The sequence below is a fragment of the Chelonoidis abingdonii genome, chromosome 19 (assembly GCF_003597395.2).
Source record: "Chelonoidis abingdonii isolate Lonesome George chromosome 19, CheloAbing_2.0, whole genome shotgun sequence".
Classification (NCBI taxonomy): domain Eukaryota; kingdom Metazoa; phylum Chordata; order Testudines; family Testudinidae; genus Chelonoidis; species Chelonoidis abingdonii.
Genome location: NC_133787.1, coordinates 7489074 through 7502357, shown reverse-complemented (window position 1 = coordinate 7502357; position 13284 = coordinate 7489074). Strand labels below are relative to the sequence as shown.

The window sequence follows — 13284 nt, the reverse complement described above, 5'->3', positions numbered from 1 at the left end:
TAACTTTTCTGTACTATTTTTGCTTCTCTCTCTTCGGGACATGGTGCGTTATACTAGGATTTGCATAACTCCCCTTTCCCCACAACCCTTGACAGTAATTTCCTACCTGCCCCTACAGTAGCTGCCCGTATGTCCAGTAAGGATTGAGAGGCACGCTGACTGAATATTTCTTCTAAAGTGATCACAAGTGACGCAATCACCAGGCTTCAGATTTTACCACTTCTCTGGGATGAAGTTCACATCTCTCAGAGCTATTGCTTTCAGATAGCTGCAAACTTGGGAAAACAACAGTACATTGAGTTACATTGCATTACATTACAGTCCGAAATTCCCAGGCCAGAAGGGACCACTGTGACCATCAAGTCTGACCTCCTGTGTAGCACAGGCCATAAAATTTCTTCCAGATAATTCCTAGAGCAGGTCGTTGAGAAAAACATTCAGTCCTTATTTAAAAATTGTCAATGATGGAGAATCCACCATGATCCTTGGTAAACTGTTGCAATGGTCAGGTACCCACACTGTCAAAAATTTACACCTTATTAAGTAGGCTTTCTTTGCAACCATGAGAGCTAGAAATGAAACATTTTTAAAATAAAAGCTTAGATGTAACACACAGCTCTGCAGCATTTACGTGGCCAAGAAGTAACAGAAAACCTCTGCAGCCAAGATCATGGCTCTGTGTTAGATGCTGCACAGATGCATAATAGGCAGCCCCTACCTCTTACAATCTAAATAATACCCTTTCTTCCTTCATGCATGTGGCTAGACAGTGAAAGGAATTCGTGTGCCCAACACATGTGGTACTATACCATCTAATTGTGAAGAGTAGGCTAGGCAGGTGGCAAACCTTTCAAAAATACTATATATCTGGGTTGGGAGCTGCAGTACTCTAGACTACATTTCTTTCCTAGTCCTGAGAAAGGATGAGCTGCTGATGTGTGCAGATCTAGCAGGAGTCCCTCAGTTATTGAATCACTTGGAATAAAGAGGAGAAATAAATGAACTAGACTATATCTATGAAAATATTTTAAAAGTTTCCGTCTCCTTTCCCTTCCTCTCCCAAAATGGTTTCTGCCCAACCTCTGGGGCAGTTTGTCAATAGCTTTTCCTTAAATGGTACTGACTGGGGGATTTTCCTTTAAGAACATCAGCATGTTGAACCCTGTTTTTATCCATGCAACTTCTGGTTTGAGGCTCCAGCTTCTCAGTACAGTAGTTATTTGATCAGAAACAAGGAGAGTTTACTTTTTGCATTGCTAAAGGAAAAACTCCCCCCTGGATTACTCTTCCCTTGATGCAGAAATCTGAGCCAAAGCTCAAGTTTGCTCATTTCAAAGCACAAATACAGTGCCTTGAACAGACAACTCGGCCACTTGTGAAGTTTCCTATATTGTGAAGCCTCTGATTTAGCCTTACAGGTGCCCAGTGTTGCCTCTCAAATTGATAAGTCTGAGTCACAAAGCACATTCTGCAAATATAGCGGCTATTAAGCGACATAGCCACCAAAACAGGTAGTGCAGTGTTAATTCAGAGATCCAGTTTTCTTCACTGCCTAGAAATAAACCGTACATCTCTCTGGTGCTGCTGTTTTTGTTAACACTCTGTTGCTCAATGAGGGTTGTTTTTCATTAATAAAACAATGGAAATAGTGAATTGATTTGATGTTGGTGGTGCATATGAACTTGGCGTTAACGTGCATTAAAATGGTGCTTTGTTAGTTCTTCATACTTCAAAAAAAAATAAAGCTCAGGTGCCCGAGAGGCTTGGATTTTTTGTGAGCAAATATTAAGTTTGCATTTGGTTGGCAAAATTTCTGCATGGTGAAGTGTGATTAGAGCAGGGTTATGTTGAAAAGCTTTAAAATTCAAAGAGTTCTGTGCACCCACAAATTGTTAATGGTGGAGGGAGCTGAATCATCATGGGTTGTGTGTGTTAAATGTGCAGTTTGAGTGTGTGCATCTAGCCGTCTGATAACGGTATGCTCACAAATTGTAAAGCACTTCATCATGGTGGTGTGTTTTGGAGATCAACAAATACATTCCTTAGTTCTTTGGTGCGTCTGATTTTTTTCTTTAAGATGGAGGTGGTTCCTTTCTCGATTTTTCTATGGCTTTCTGCACTGTAATGATGGCACCATCACCTGACTGCTGGAATATACTGGCCTGACTTTAATCATCGAGTGACTGGCTCTTAACATGGTTTCATCTCTGCTGTTTTACATCCCTTCCTGTAATTGCATGATTGCTTGCAGCATTGAATTTCTATTGGTGACAATGAAAGACACATTGATATTTTACATAACCTTTTACTTTTCATTGGATGTTTAAGGTGTATGTGAAAGAGTAATACTTTTTAAAAAATCACCTTCTATAAGCAGCATGTTTTATTCTTCAGATTCATCTTAACAATATTATATATTTAAATATGTGGAAAAATGGTAGTTAAGCTAAACGTATGTTAATAAAGGGTCTTCATTTTCATGTCGCTGACAGCTTTGTTGGGCTGTATATGCCTGCAATGCAATAACCTCTGCTCAAAGCTATAATTAAGTCCAAACGTTAATTTAAACAGTATCTAAATTTTTAACCACCAAATAACCCAAACAGATAAAAACAATAGAGACTCATGTCTCTTTTTAATTAAAAAAAAAAATGACACCAGTTAGTACACTGTTAAATTAAATGAACAAAATATGTTGTTTCAACATATTCTGCAAGTCTAAAATGGCAGAAGCTCTCTGTATAAAATCTAACTACCACTTTTTTCCAGCCTCATGGTATGTGCAAATTCATGCTGCTCAGTTAAGGGAATAGCTTCACAACTGGTGTTACAATCTGTGGCCTCAGCACTGCATCACAATGCAGCAAATGCATTTTCCACATTAACTAAACATGACAGCTGAAACGATTATTAACCATGCAAGATGTCGGAAGTCATCAAAAATTCACATCAGAGTAATTGCAGTGGCTTGGGAAAAAAAAACACTAGAATTTTTCCCCTCTCCTGGATATTGTTCCTCCCCCGTCTTAAATCTTACATGGTACAGTCCATTAACAATAAAATATCCTTCTGTAACCTATAAACTGCTACTCCCATCAGTTACTGGTTTCAGACTGATGCTTTCCTTAGAATTTGAATAAAGCACCACTGAAAAATTATATAGATGCTTTATGGGCAGTGGTATACAGCGGTTGAGGCAGCTGCTTTCTCATTGTCTTGCTGGACTCTTCGCTATCTCAGCCATTTCAGGACTTGCAGGTTTTTTTTTTTTCTTTAAGATGAAAAAACCTGAGCATTAATACAGAAAGAGACAGCTGTATAAGCCCATATTTTAGGCATTTGAAGTATTGCAGCCACAGCCAGCGTTAACAGGTTTGTAACTCCTCGGTTCTGTGATCTACAGGTAGGATTGTCTATATTTAAAATATATATAAAAATTAAGGTTTAAAAACTTACTGTTAAATAGGCTGACAGTTGTTTTTTAAGGTTTCGTATCATAATTTTTCTTGTGGATATTGCCATAGTTTGTTTAAATTTTGTAGATGAGGAATTGTGAACAGGTGGATCATTGCAGAGGACTAGCCTTCTAATCAAAGAGAACCCTTAAGATCTATGCCTTTCTCGTCTTATAGTATCCTTTAGATCAGCTCTAGGGTGGGGCAGAGTGGTGTCGGCTTTTGGATCTTGATTGTTGCCTTTTAAAGATTCTCTTTGACATTGCAACTTTTGTTTGAATTTAATCAGAAATGTAGGAGTATAACTTCCTGCATGTGTTTATTACTGTTTTTCTCACCGACAAGATGAAACATCTACCAAAGTATTTTTAAAAAGATAAGACACTGTTTATAGTATGGCTTCCTAAGTTATCGCCATGGTAGAAAAATACATATATACACATCAGTTATGGAAAACTTGCTAGATCGCCTGTTTCTACGTATGCACTAGTGATTTATTTAGAAGACACATTAAACCTTATTTTGGGGAAGGGTTTCAAACTGGCATAGAAATTACAATCATTTAAAGAGGCTCGAATACAAAATATTTCCCATTTTCAGTACCCAAGTAATATACTTGGCAATATTGTCTTTTTGCTAGTTATTTAACTAAAGAACATAAAGAAACTAACATAGATTCTCTCAATTTTAGATTCACTCCTCCCCTTCAGGTAATAGGGTGTGGGAGAACAAGGTTAAACTTCCAAAATCATTGGAATATAAACCACTCAGGGAACAAAAATTTATATATTATATGTGTGTATATATATCTTAGGAGCCTGGATTAATTGGGTGACTATCAGCTGATTGTTACTCTAAAATCCACAGACTCTCAAACAGCATGCTAATTAGCAACTGTCTGCCTGTCTTTGGAATGGGAAACGAAAGTATAGTGCTTCCTTGCTTAGGCTGTATTCATCCTTCACAGTGAAAAGTGGATTAATCAAATGTGCCATGTTGGGACCATAACTGTGCTTATGAAGTAAAGGCGATAGAGAATTATAAGCCCACTTTGGAGATTCATCCCCGAGTATCAAGGTGTATAACATGACATGTCCGGCATCCTTTCTGTTGTTAAGTGTGAAATGTGTGAACTGTTGTGCAAAGAGAAATTTGAAGGACTGACCTTGCTTGACCAAAAAGTTCTATGTCTAAGCAAGGTGACTTGTTTCAAGGAAGTCTCACCCCAGAAACAGTAGAGCAAGAAATGGACTCCTTAGATAAGACAATGGAAATGTGTGATTTGCATGTGTGAAAAGATGGAGGAAGCCATCACCACTGACCCTGTGTGGGAGATGGTTCAATTATCCTTGCAGTTGGTACAGTGTTGCAAATTTTTTCCTTTGTCTGAAGTGGGTGGGAGCCAGAGTTCAACTGAGCTTTGTAAATTAATGTATGGAAAATATCGAAGGCACCGTTTTTAACAATTAGCACTAGCTCTGTTATAATAGAACTCTGTCTGAAATCTAGTGGCGGCAGCCAGAGTTGGCATATTGTTTGCATTAAAGTCCTAAAGCTGATGTGCCTTGTTAATGTAACACGCAAATAATGCTTGTACATCAGGAGAGTTCCTTAGCAAGGGTGGAGTATAATCGGGAGAAAAATGGAAGCCTTTTGTCTACAGTGTGTACTTACCAGACTGGTGTAATGGTCTAAGTATAAAAAGTTTAAACCACAGGCATATACCATACATAGGTAAAGTAGATTTGAAAATAAATAACATTTTCATTAAAATGTATCATTGATTGCAGTAGGAAATGATTAAAGATATGCTTTTATCACCATGCGTTGTAATATATAACCATTCAAATAATAATTGTATAATTATAACAGGCATATTTTTACTGACGTCTGTATTTTTTTTTCTTGTAATGATCAGCAATTTAATCATTCATAAATAATTTAAATGATTAGCTTATGGAATGTATCGGTAATGTGGTATGAAAACATCATTTTTTAAAGGCTACGAGATGCTTAAATTTAGTATTTAAAGATATCGTTTTAATCATTTTAATTTCCTTCCTCAAAATAGCTTTGTCTCCACTATGGAAAGAGGATTTCTGTGTTTTCCAAGGGAAATGCTGCCATGTTGGAATTACTTAGAGTGTTAACCAAGTATGTCTGATTATTTAAAATATTTTGGAATAATGGACGAACTGGTCCCGGTTTATTTTCTGACTTGTCTGGATGATTTTGCTAATGTTTCCTAAATGCTTATTTAAGAGTGCATAACTTCAGAACTGTTGATGGTTTCAAAACACAGTTTTGTATAAATTGTGCTATAGAACGCTTGTAGTTCTTGAAACTGAAATAAATATAACCTTGCCTCTTTTTTTGTAGCTTTATCCAGCTTATTGGTGTACGAGCAAAATAAAGTGGATTTTACTTTTGTAAGGTTTTCTTTTGCATGTGGGGTGGTTTAGTTTCAATTTACTGTAAAAATGTTGCAGTAAATAGCATTGTGAAAGTGCTGCAATAACTAAACCCGTCTGTGCTCTGATTCTGTATTGGCATCCTGCTTTAACGTGGTTATCATATTTACAATGCTGGCAGTATTTCAAGGTCTCTCTGAACCAGGCGTTGTCCCTCTGTCAATGGGTGTTGCTGTGCACAAGCAATGGGCACTTAAAATAGGGATAGATGGTGGAAGGCTCTCACTTCGACCTTTTTATTCAAGAAGAGAGGTTACTAGTACTCCCAAGGATTGTGCAGGAAACAGGTACATGTGGATTGCTGTAACACATCGAGAGCATGGTGTTTAGAATCCTTGCATATGATTTGGTATGAGAATGGGAAGTGTGTCAAACTCAAAATATTAAGCTAGCTAGATAAAGGGGCAACAGTGGGAGAGAATACAGATCTTTCCATTAGATTTTACATAAAATATTTAGTTTAATTTTAAGATGTAACTTTTTTTATATCCCTAAAACTGTGGAAGAATATGTATGCAAATACTGATCAGTAATGTGATCAGTTTCTAAAAAGCTGCAGACACATGTATTGCACAGCAGCGGTAGGCTTCGTATGCTAAAGTAAAACAGGCAGCTCATCACAGAAGAATACAGCCTCTATAGCAGAGGTAGTGAGTGGCAGGGGCTAAGAACGAAGGAAGGATTGCATTAAAATGTGGGAAATGGCGTGGAGGGGATTGATTAAGTGTTAATTAACGGACTGTTTGTCTAATACACTGTTTCTCTTGATAGTGTTCCAGGAGAGACGTGTAGTAATCTAAGAGTGGTCAATCTTTTATTAATCAAATTGGCAGGTTAGCACTCGAATTCTAACTATATTTTCGGAAGAAACTAGTTTCTATCTGCAGTTTCAGTGAATTCTTGTGTCTGGCGACGCGTTAATGATAATGCTGAGTAAGACTGTCACAGATATTGTTAACAGATCGAGTGCTTATCTCCTCTATGCCTTGTTTCGTTTTCCTTGCACGCCCATTTTGTCTAAGGATTCTTAATGGAACCTGGAGGGAAATCTGCCTGCATGGCGGCTGCACGCTCCCTCTGTTCCCCTACATTTATAAGTCTGTCCTTTGGTGCTGACAGATTTCCAGTGACTGGTTTCTCAGTTCAAACCATCTCTCAAGGCTCCTGACCCAGCCCATCAGTGCAGAGAATTGAGGTGTGGTCCTCTGGGGTAACAGAGTTGAGCTTTCCTGCCCTTTAGATGCAAGAACATGGCCCTAGCGGCAATTAAAAAGGAAAAAGTACAAATTGTGCTTGTCACCAGATTATTTGAGCATAGTTTCATGCTAGAGGAGAGAGCACACAGCTTCGCTTTCTGGAAAATTGTGTGGTAACTACGGCACTAAAATGGCAGCAGATGTAGTAATAAAATGGCGTCATCGGTAAAATAAGTTTTGATGGCCTGATTCAGGGTGTTCCTCGGCTTGGTTTGAGGAAGAGATGCCTTGAGTGGCAAGTGTTACCCTGTGGTGCTAGTTATGACAGACACTTTTTAAGACCAGGCAAGAACACTGAGTCATTTTGATCTTCATTTAACCCCGGTGTTCCATTTAAAGGAATGATGTTGGAAGAAGCTGGAATAGTAGCTTACCAGAGTAGATGATTTGAAATGATCTTTCTGTATTATATTACATTGCTTCCTTATTGCCATTTGTAGAAGATAGCACTTTGGATCCCAAAGTCTTTAGAGAGAAATACATGATAATTTTGTGTATTTCAAGCAAAACTGCTGGTTCCTAAGAACAGCCGAAGTTCAGTGTTTTATTTTGATTCTAGGTACTATGGTGCATGCACACTTTTGTAGATTTGCAATAATGTTTCATTGTTTGTACCATTTTTTTATCAGGATGCCAACGCGGGTGCATTTTTAAGACGAGAGATACAATAGTTCCTATTGATGGTTCTGAACAAAATCCCAGAGCAGACTCATTCTCTGCATTTAAAAATCTTGTTGAAAATGGAATAAAAGACATTCACTAGTAGATTATAAAATGGGAGAATTATCTAGGATTGCGGTTTGATAAGATTAGTCACCACCTCAACTTCTGGTGTGTATGGTTCATTCACTTCTGTCTAGAGCGGATGCCATTGCTAATGGTGAAACATCTTGTGCCAAATTGCTTTGGATGAATCGGTCTCTTATGCTCAACCAATCTATCAGGGTGGGTCTATCCCTCATTTCAAAAAATTGTATTGTGAGCAAGCTATAAATACAATGTTGCCCTTTAACCAAAATGTCAAATCTTAATTGTTTGCTTTCACTAATACTAATGGGAGCTGTGGATGCAATTATTTTTATTTTTATTTTTGAGTATATTGTACCAGTGTTGTTAGCAAGCTGAGCTAGCACATTTGGGATTAACAGAATGACCAACTATTACACTATCTTAAACAATGTACAAGAGATCAGTCACTTGGGTGCTCTTGTTTAGCTTTTGAACTTTCCATCTGGAAAGGTGACTGCCTCCTTTCTCTACCCTTTTCTCCCTTCTTTGCCATGATAGCTAAATAGACCAGAGTTCTTAGTAATGTTACATCTTGTTTATTATTTATATAGTGAACAGAGTCTGTCGGGTGCTTTATAGAACAAATAAGACTTAGTCCCCAATGCCAAAGTGCTTATGGTTTAATTGTAGACATGACACAGAAAGTGAGAGTATGAGGATATCTAACAGTGGAGAGGGGAGGAATAGGAGAAGAGAGGATAATGCTTATAATACTTGTGTGTATCATGTCAGTGACTGTCGTAAAAGCTGATGCACACAGAGGGATTCTGCAGCATTTCCTACAATCTATCATTTAAAGAGGCACAGTCTCAGGCAATTTGCCCCACATGTAGGTTTTATAAAAGTAACATCATACAAAATCTAACACCAATAGAAATGTTTGTGACTTAAAAAGAAATTCCTATAGAAACAGTCTTTTAACTACACATTCCCCTATGCTGTCTGCATTTCAACCACATCAACGTTGGGAAGGTGTCTTAGAACCCGAAAGAAAAAATGACTGGTACACAAAAGTGAAACTGGCTATTCTGATTTCATTGTCATGAAGTGGGAAAAAACAGCAGAAATATTAAAAAAAAAAAAAAAAAAAAAAAGATTTTAAAAATTTCAGTTTGAATGTGTTACAAGTAATACAGGTAAGGGTATGTTTTGTTAACAATATGATTTTTTTAAACCTGATAGAGTCCCTTTTTAAGATTAAAAATATGTCCAATTTTATAATTAGGTTTGGGATTATTAAAACCTCACAAACTCCTGTGGTGTCGGTAAAATAAGACTACAAAACAATGTGAATTGAAACATTTCTGTGGATTTCCATGTGTTGTTAGGGAATGAAGCAAATTGTAAATATCATTTAATGTGATAGAGTAGGAGGTTGCAATAGGGCAAAAGAGTACACCATGCAAAATGATATTGAATTAGAAGAAACCAAAATCAAGCTGAGATTTATTTTCCTATGCCAATAGTGATGATCTCTGCTCAGAAATAATCAGCATGAGCATCACTGCATAGCAGGAATATAGTTATATTTTGTGACTCCAGTGTAAGTGACTGACACTATGTACCAGCAGGGTACGTAGATAGTAAATGCTATTTATATTCACTGTATACACTTTTCACTCTCCTAGATGGCTGTGTGCAGCAAATATATTTTGGAGAACTAACAGTTGTCGCATATGGCACAGTGGAGTTATTTAATATCGGTAGAGAATATTAAGTGTATATCTGTGCTGAAAGATCGTCTAGTGGCTGAAGCACAGGACTGGGACTTAGGAGCTGTGGGTTCTAATCCTGGCTCTGCCAATACACACTTATCTTCTTCACAAAGGTAATGCAAAGATTAATGATGGTCCATCACTTTGAGATCCTTCTGGAGATGGAAGGTGGTAGAAGAGTGTGAAATATAGTCAGTCTGTTAGTTGACAGACAGTTGACATTACTCAACCTAATGAGTTCAGTTGTTGTATGCCTTGCGGCCATTGTACACCTTCTTTTGCTGTCTTCTTAGTCACTCAACCTTGTCTACTTTGTCTATTTGACATGTGGACTTACATTTCTTTTCCAATTCTGCTTTCTTTGAAAGTTACCAAGAATGAGAAGCATGATTGAATTGGTCCATCCTCCCTGAAAATGTGGTCATTACCTGCCTCTTCTAAATCCAGTGTACTGTAGTTCGCCATTGTCAATCTGTGTGAAACAGCTAGTCTAAGTATAATCACTTTTCCCCTGGTCTTCCATTTCTTTACAGTCTTTATGAGTGACTATTTGTTCAGTGACCTTGTTGCTAGCAGTGGACACGCCTGCATTTGTGTAAAATTCCTAGAGCCGTCCTATGTGCAGAGTTGTGAGTTGTGGAGTTTTACTCTGACTCTCGGGACGATGGAACTTGAGAGCGTTTTCAGCAATCCTACCTCACTGTATCAATCCCCATATGGTGATCTCCTATCCTATCTTATACCCACTGTAGACTTTGTGGGCCAAATTTTCAAAAACTAGTCTCTAGTGTTGTAGGTGCAACTGCAGGAACAGTGATAGGCTGCAGATGTCTGGTCTACCTGATTTGTGGGCGCACTTGTTGCGTGTATTTAAAAAGCCAGTAGAGGCATTCCATGATTTGTACCTGTAATTGATGAAGGGTGCAAAGTTAATAATCATTAGCAGAATAGACCGTAGAAGGAGCCTTTTCTCGTAGCTCCTCCACTCCTATCAAGATGATGCCAATTCATATCTCTTATCTTTACCTTAGAGGCATTATGTCTGTCAGGGGAGAACATTTCACGTCTCCATTTGTCAGATCCAAATGGTTTCATCAAGAGCCAAAAATCATGCACCATCTGCCCCACTCGAGTGGCAAAGACATCAAGAGAATCTGGAAACCTCAAGAGAAACTAAGTTTCAGGAGCTTTCCCTATTGTAGCTTAAAGTAGTAATGACATTACTGCAACAGAACCCAGCACAGCTGCATCTGAAAACTGTTTCTAGCACAGATCAGATTGTCTAAAGTGGTTAAAACAGTCCTAACAAAGATATCTCACTGCAGGCACTTATCTACAGCATGGAGCAATTTGCTTGTAAATATTTGCCCTAGGCTCACTGTGTAACCCAGAGATTGAAGGCTGCATTTAAAATTGAGCACTACATCAATGATACCCTGACAGAAGGGCAGAGAGGTCCTGCTCCACCTGATGCCACATTTTAAAGCTAAAGTTGCAACCTGCAGCTTGAAAACAGCATGCAGCATCCTTGAACAGCCTTCTTGGCAAATGGCAGATACCCCTTTTTTAGTTTTGCAATGTATGCTGCCCCCTGATGAGTTTGAGCAGTTAGTTCTATGCATAACTACCCAGCAAGAAATTGTGCCACTACTAAAAATATGTTACTGTGGCTATATGTCAGCTCTCTGTACAGCATTTTGTTTCTGTAGGAGTAATTTCTGTGGTCCTCTTCATCTGTAGTGAATTAACACGTATTAAAATATATATTAAAGTAGCCTTGCAAAATTCAACTTGCTTGAAGCAATGTGTTGCATAGTTTTGCTTTAAAAAAAGGCAAGTAATGTATCTTTAGGACCATCCCTGTGACCAGAATGATTGAGTGGTGTTTGTGCCGGAGTTGGTACATTTTCATGACTTAGTATGTTTGAAATACTAACCACTGCAAAACGGATGTTATTCTCTGACCTTCAATTTAAAATGAATTAAATATGACCCCCATCCCATGGTGCTCTTAGATATGGTGGCGGTGGGGAGCTGGTTGCCAGTCTCTAAGAATGCAGCCAAAAGAGCAATAACTCTCCCTTGAGCAAACTATTTGAATTTATCAGTGCAGCTTTCTGTGTAGCGATTATTGACCCTTACGTTTTATCCCCTTAAACTTCAACATGTTGACTCCCTTTGATGCTGAGTAGCTGATTCCTGTCCGTGGGGAAATATGAGTATTTCCAGTGTGCTCTGCTGCTTTTTTTTTTTCCCCAGCTCAATCAATAATGGAAATCTCTTCCCACTTCAGAAATTTCTGTAGAATTCGTAGCATAAACATAATGACAGGGAACTAATGCTTATTTGCAGTTTGACAAGCTCAGCTGCCTTGCTCAAACTCTACCAACTTTCCATTCTCCTAAGCCCTAAAGTGCCAACCTTATCCTTCACCTGTCATTGAGTGCTAGCTTTTATCTTGTCTAATTTAAGGGTAGAAGAGGTAGGTCTCCTTGTGGTTCTCCATTGAGAACATCTGTTCTGCCACTGAGCCAAGGACATGTTCCCTCCACAAAGACCAACTCATTTGCAAGGTGCGTTTTGTTGAATAATTTATGCTCAAGACATTGCTCTATACAGTGGGGCTAGCCCTGTTCTACCTTCCTCCTTCACTTATCCATGCATTCTAACTTATGACTTGACCATCGGCTCCTTACTTGCACACAACTTCTAGTGCCCACTAACGCTACTTTCAGACTTAAGTGGGAGCTTATTGTGAGTAAGGACTTCTGGATTGGGTCCTTGGCAGTGATATCTACTTTTGCACCGTCATAATCCTCCCATCTAAAATTCCCTAAGAGGAAAATCAGTTGTATAAAGCTTGCTGGATCTTTCAGTCTCAGGCAGCAGATCCTAGGATAGCTGCCATGATACTTTGGAAGAAACAATGTATCTCATGGGCATGCCAAAATCTGTACCTGTGTCCAAAATCTACACACAAGCTGAATCTTCCTACTGTGGAACTTCAGAGTTATGAACACCAGAGTTACAAACTGACTGGTCTACCACACACCTCATTTGGAACTGAAAGTATGCAATCTGGCAGCAGTAGAGACAAAAAAACCAAAAAGCAAATATTGTACAATGTTAAAGGTAAACTACTAAAAAAAAGGGAAAGTTTTTTTAAAAAAAGATTTGACAAGGTAAGGAAACTGTTTCTGTGCTTGTTTCATGTAAATTAAGATGGTGAAAAGCAGTGTTTTTCTTCTGCATATTAAAATTTCAAAGCTGTATTAAGTCAATGTTCAGTTGTAAACTTTTGAAAGAAAAACCAAAATGTTTTGTTTAGAGTTACAAAGATTTCAGGGTTATGACCTGCATTCCCGAGGTGTTTGTAACTCTGAGTGTCTACTGGATTTGTTTTTGCTCTTATATCAGCCACAATGCAAAAAAACCCTCAAAAGATCTGCAAAAACTCCCCAAGGACGTGTGATCTCAGAAATGTGAGATGAGCCTGAGCAAAGCCGGAGCACTACATATGCTGCTCTGGAAAGTTCTCTACTTCCACAAAGGCACGGAATTACTTATAGGGGCATGGCCACACCATATCATGTTACTT

At 38.3% G+C, this 13284-nt stretch overlaps 1 protein-coding gene across 8 annotated transcripts in view; it reads left to right on the top strand.

Moving 5' to 3' along the window:
- Positions 1–13284, top strand: part of NUP93 (nucleoporin 93) — a 133145-nt gene that overhangs the window by 67437 nt on the left and 52424 nt on the right. For 3 of the 8 annotated variants that reach the window (XM_032774040.2, XM_075073708.1, XM_075073709.1), the window contains one exon: positions 12173–12259. The exons of 3 other annotated variants lie outside the window; for them this stretch is intronic. In XM_032774040.2, the coding sequence (XP_032629931.2) occupies positions 12173–12259 (87 nt within the window). 2 more of the 8 variants (XM_032774042.2, XM_032774043.2) reach the window with 2 other exon arrangements.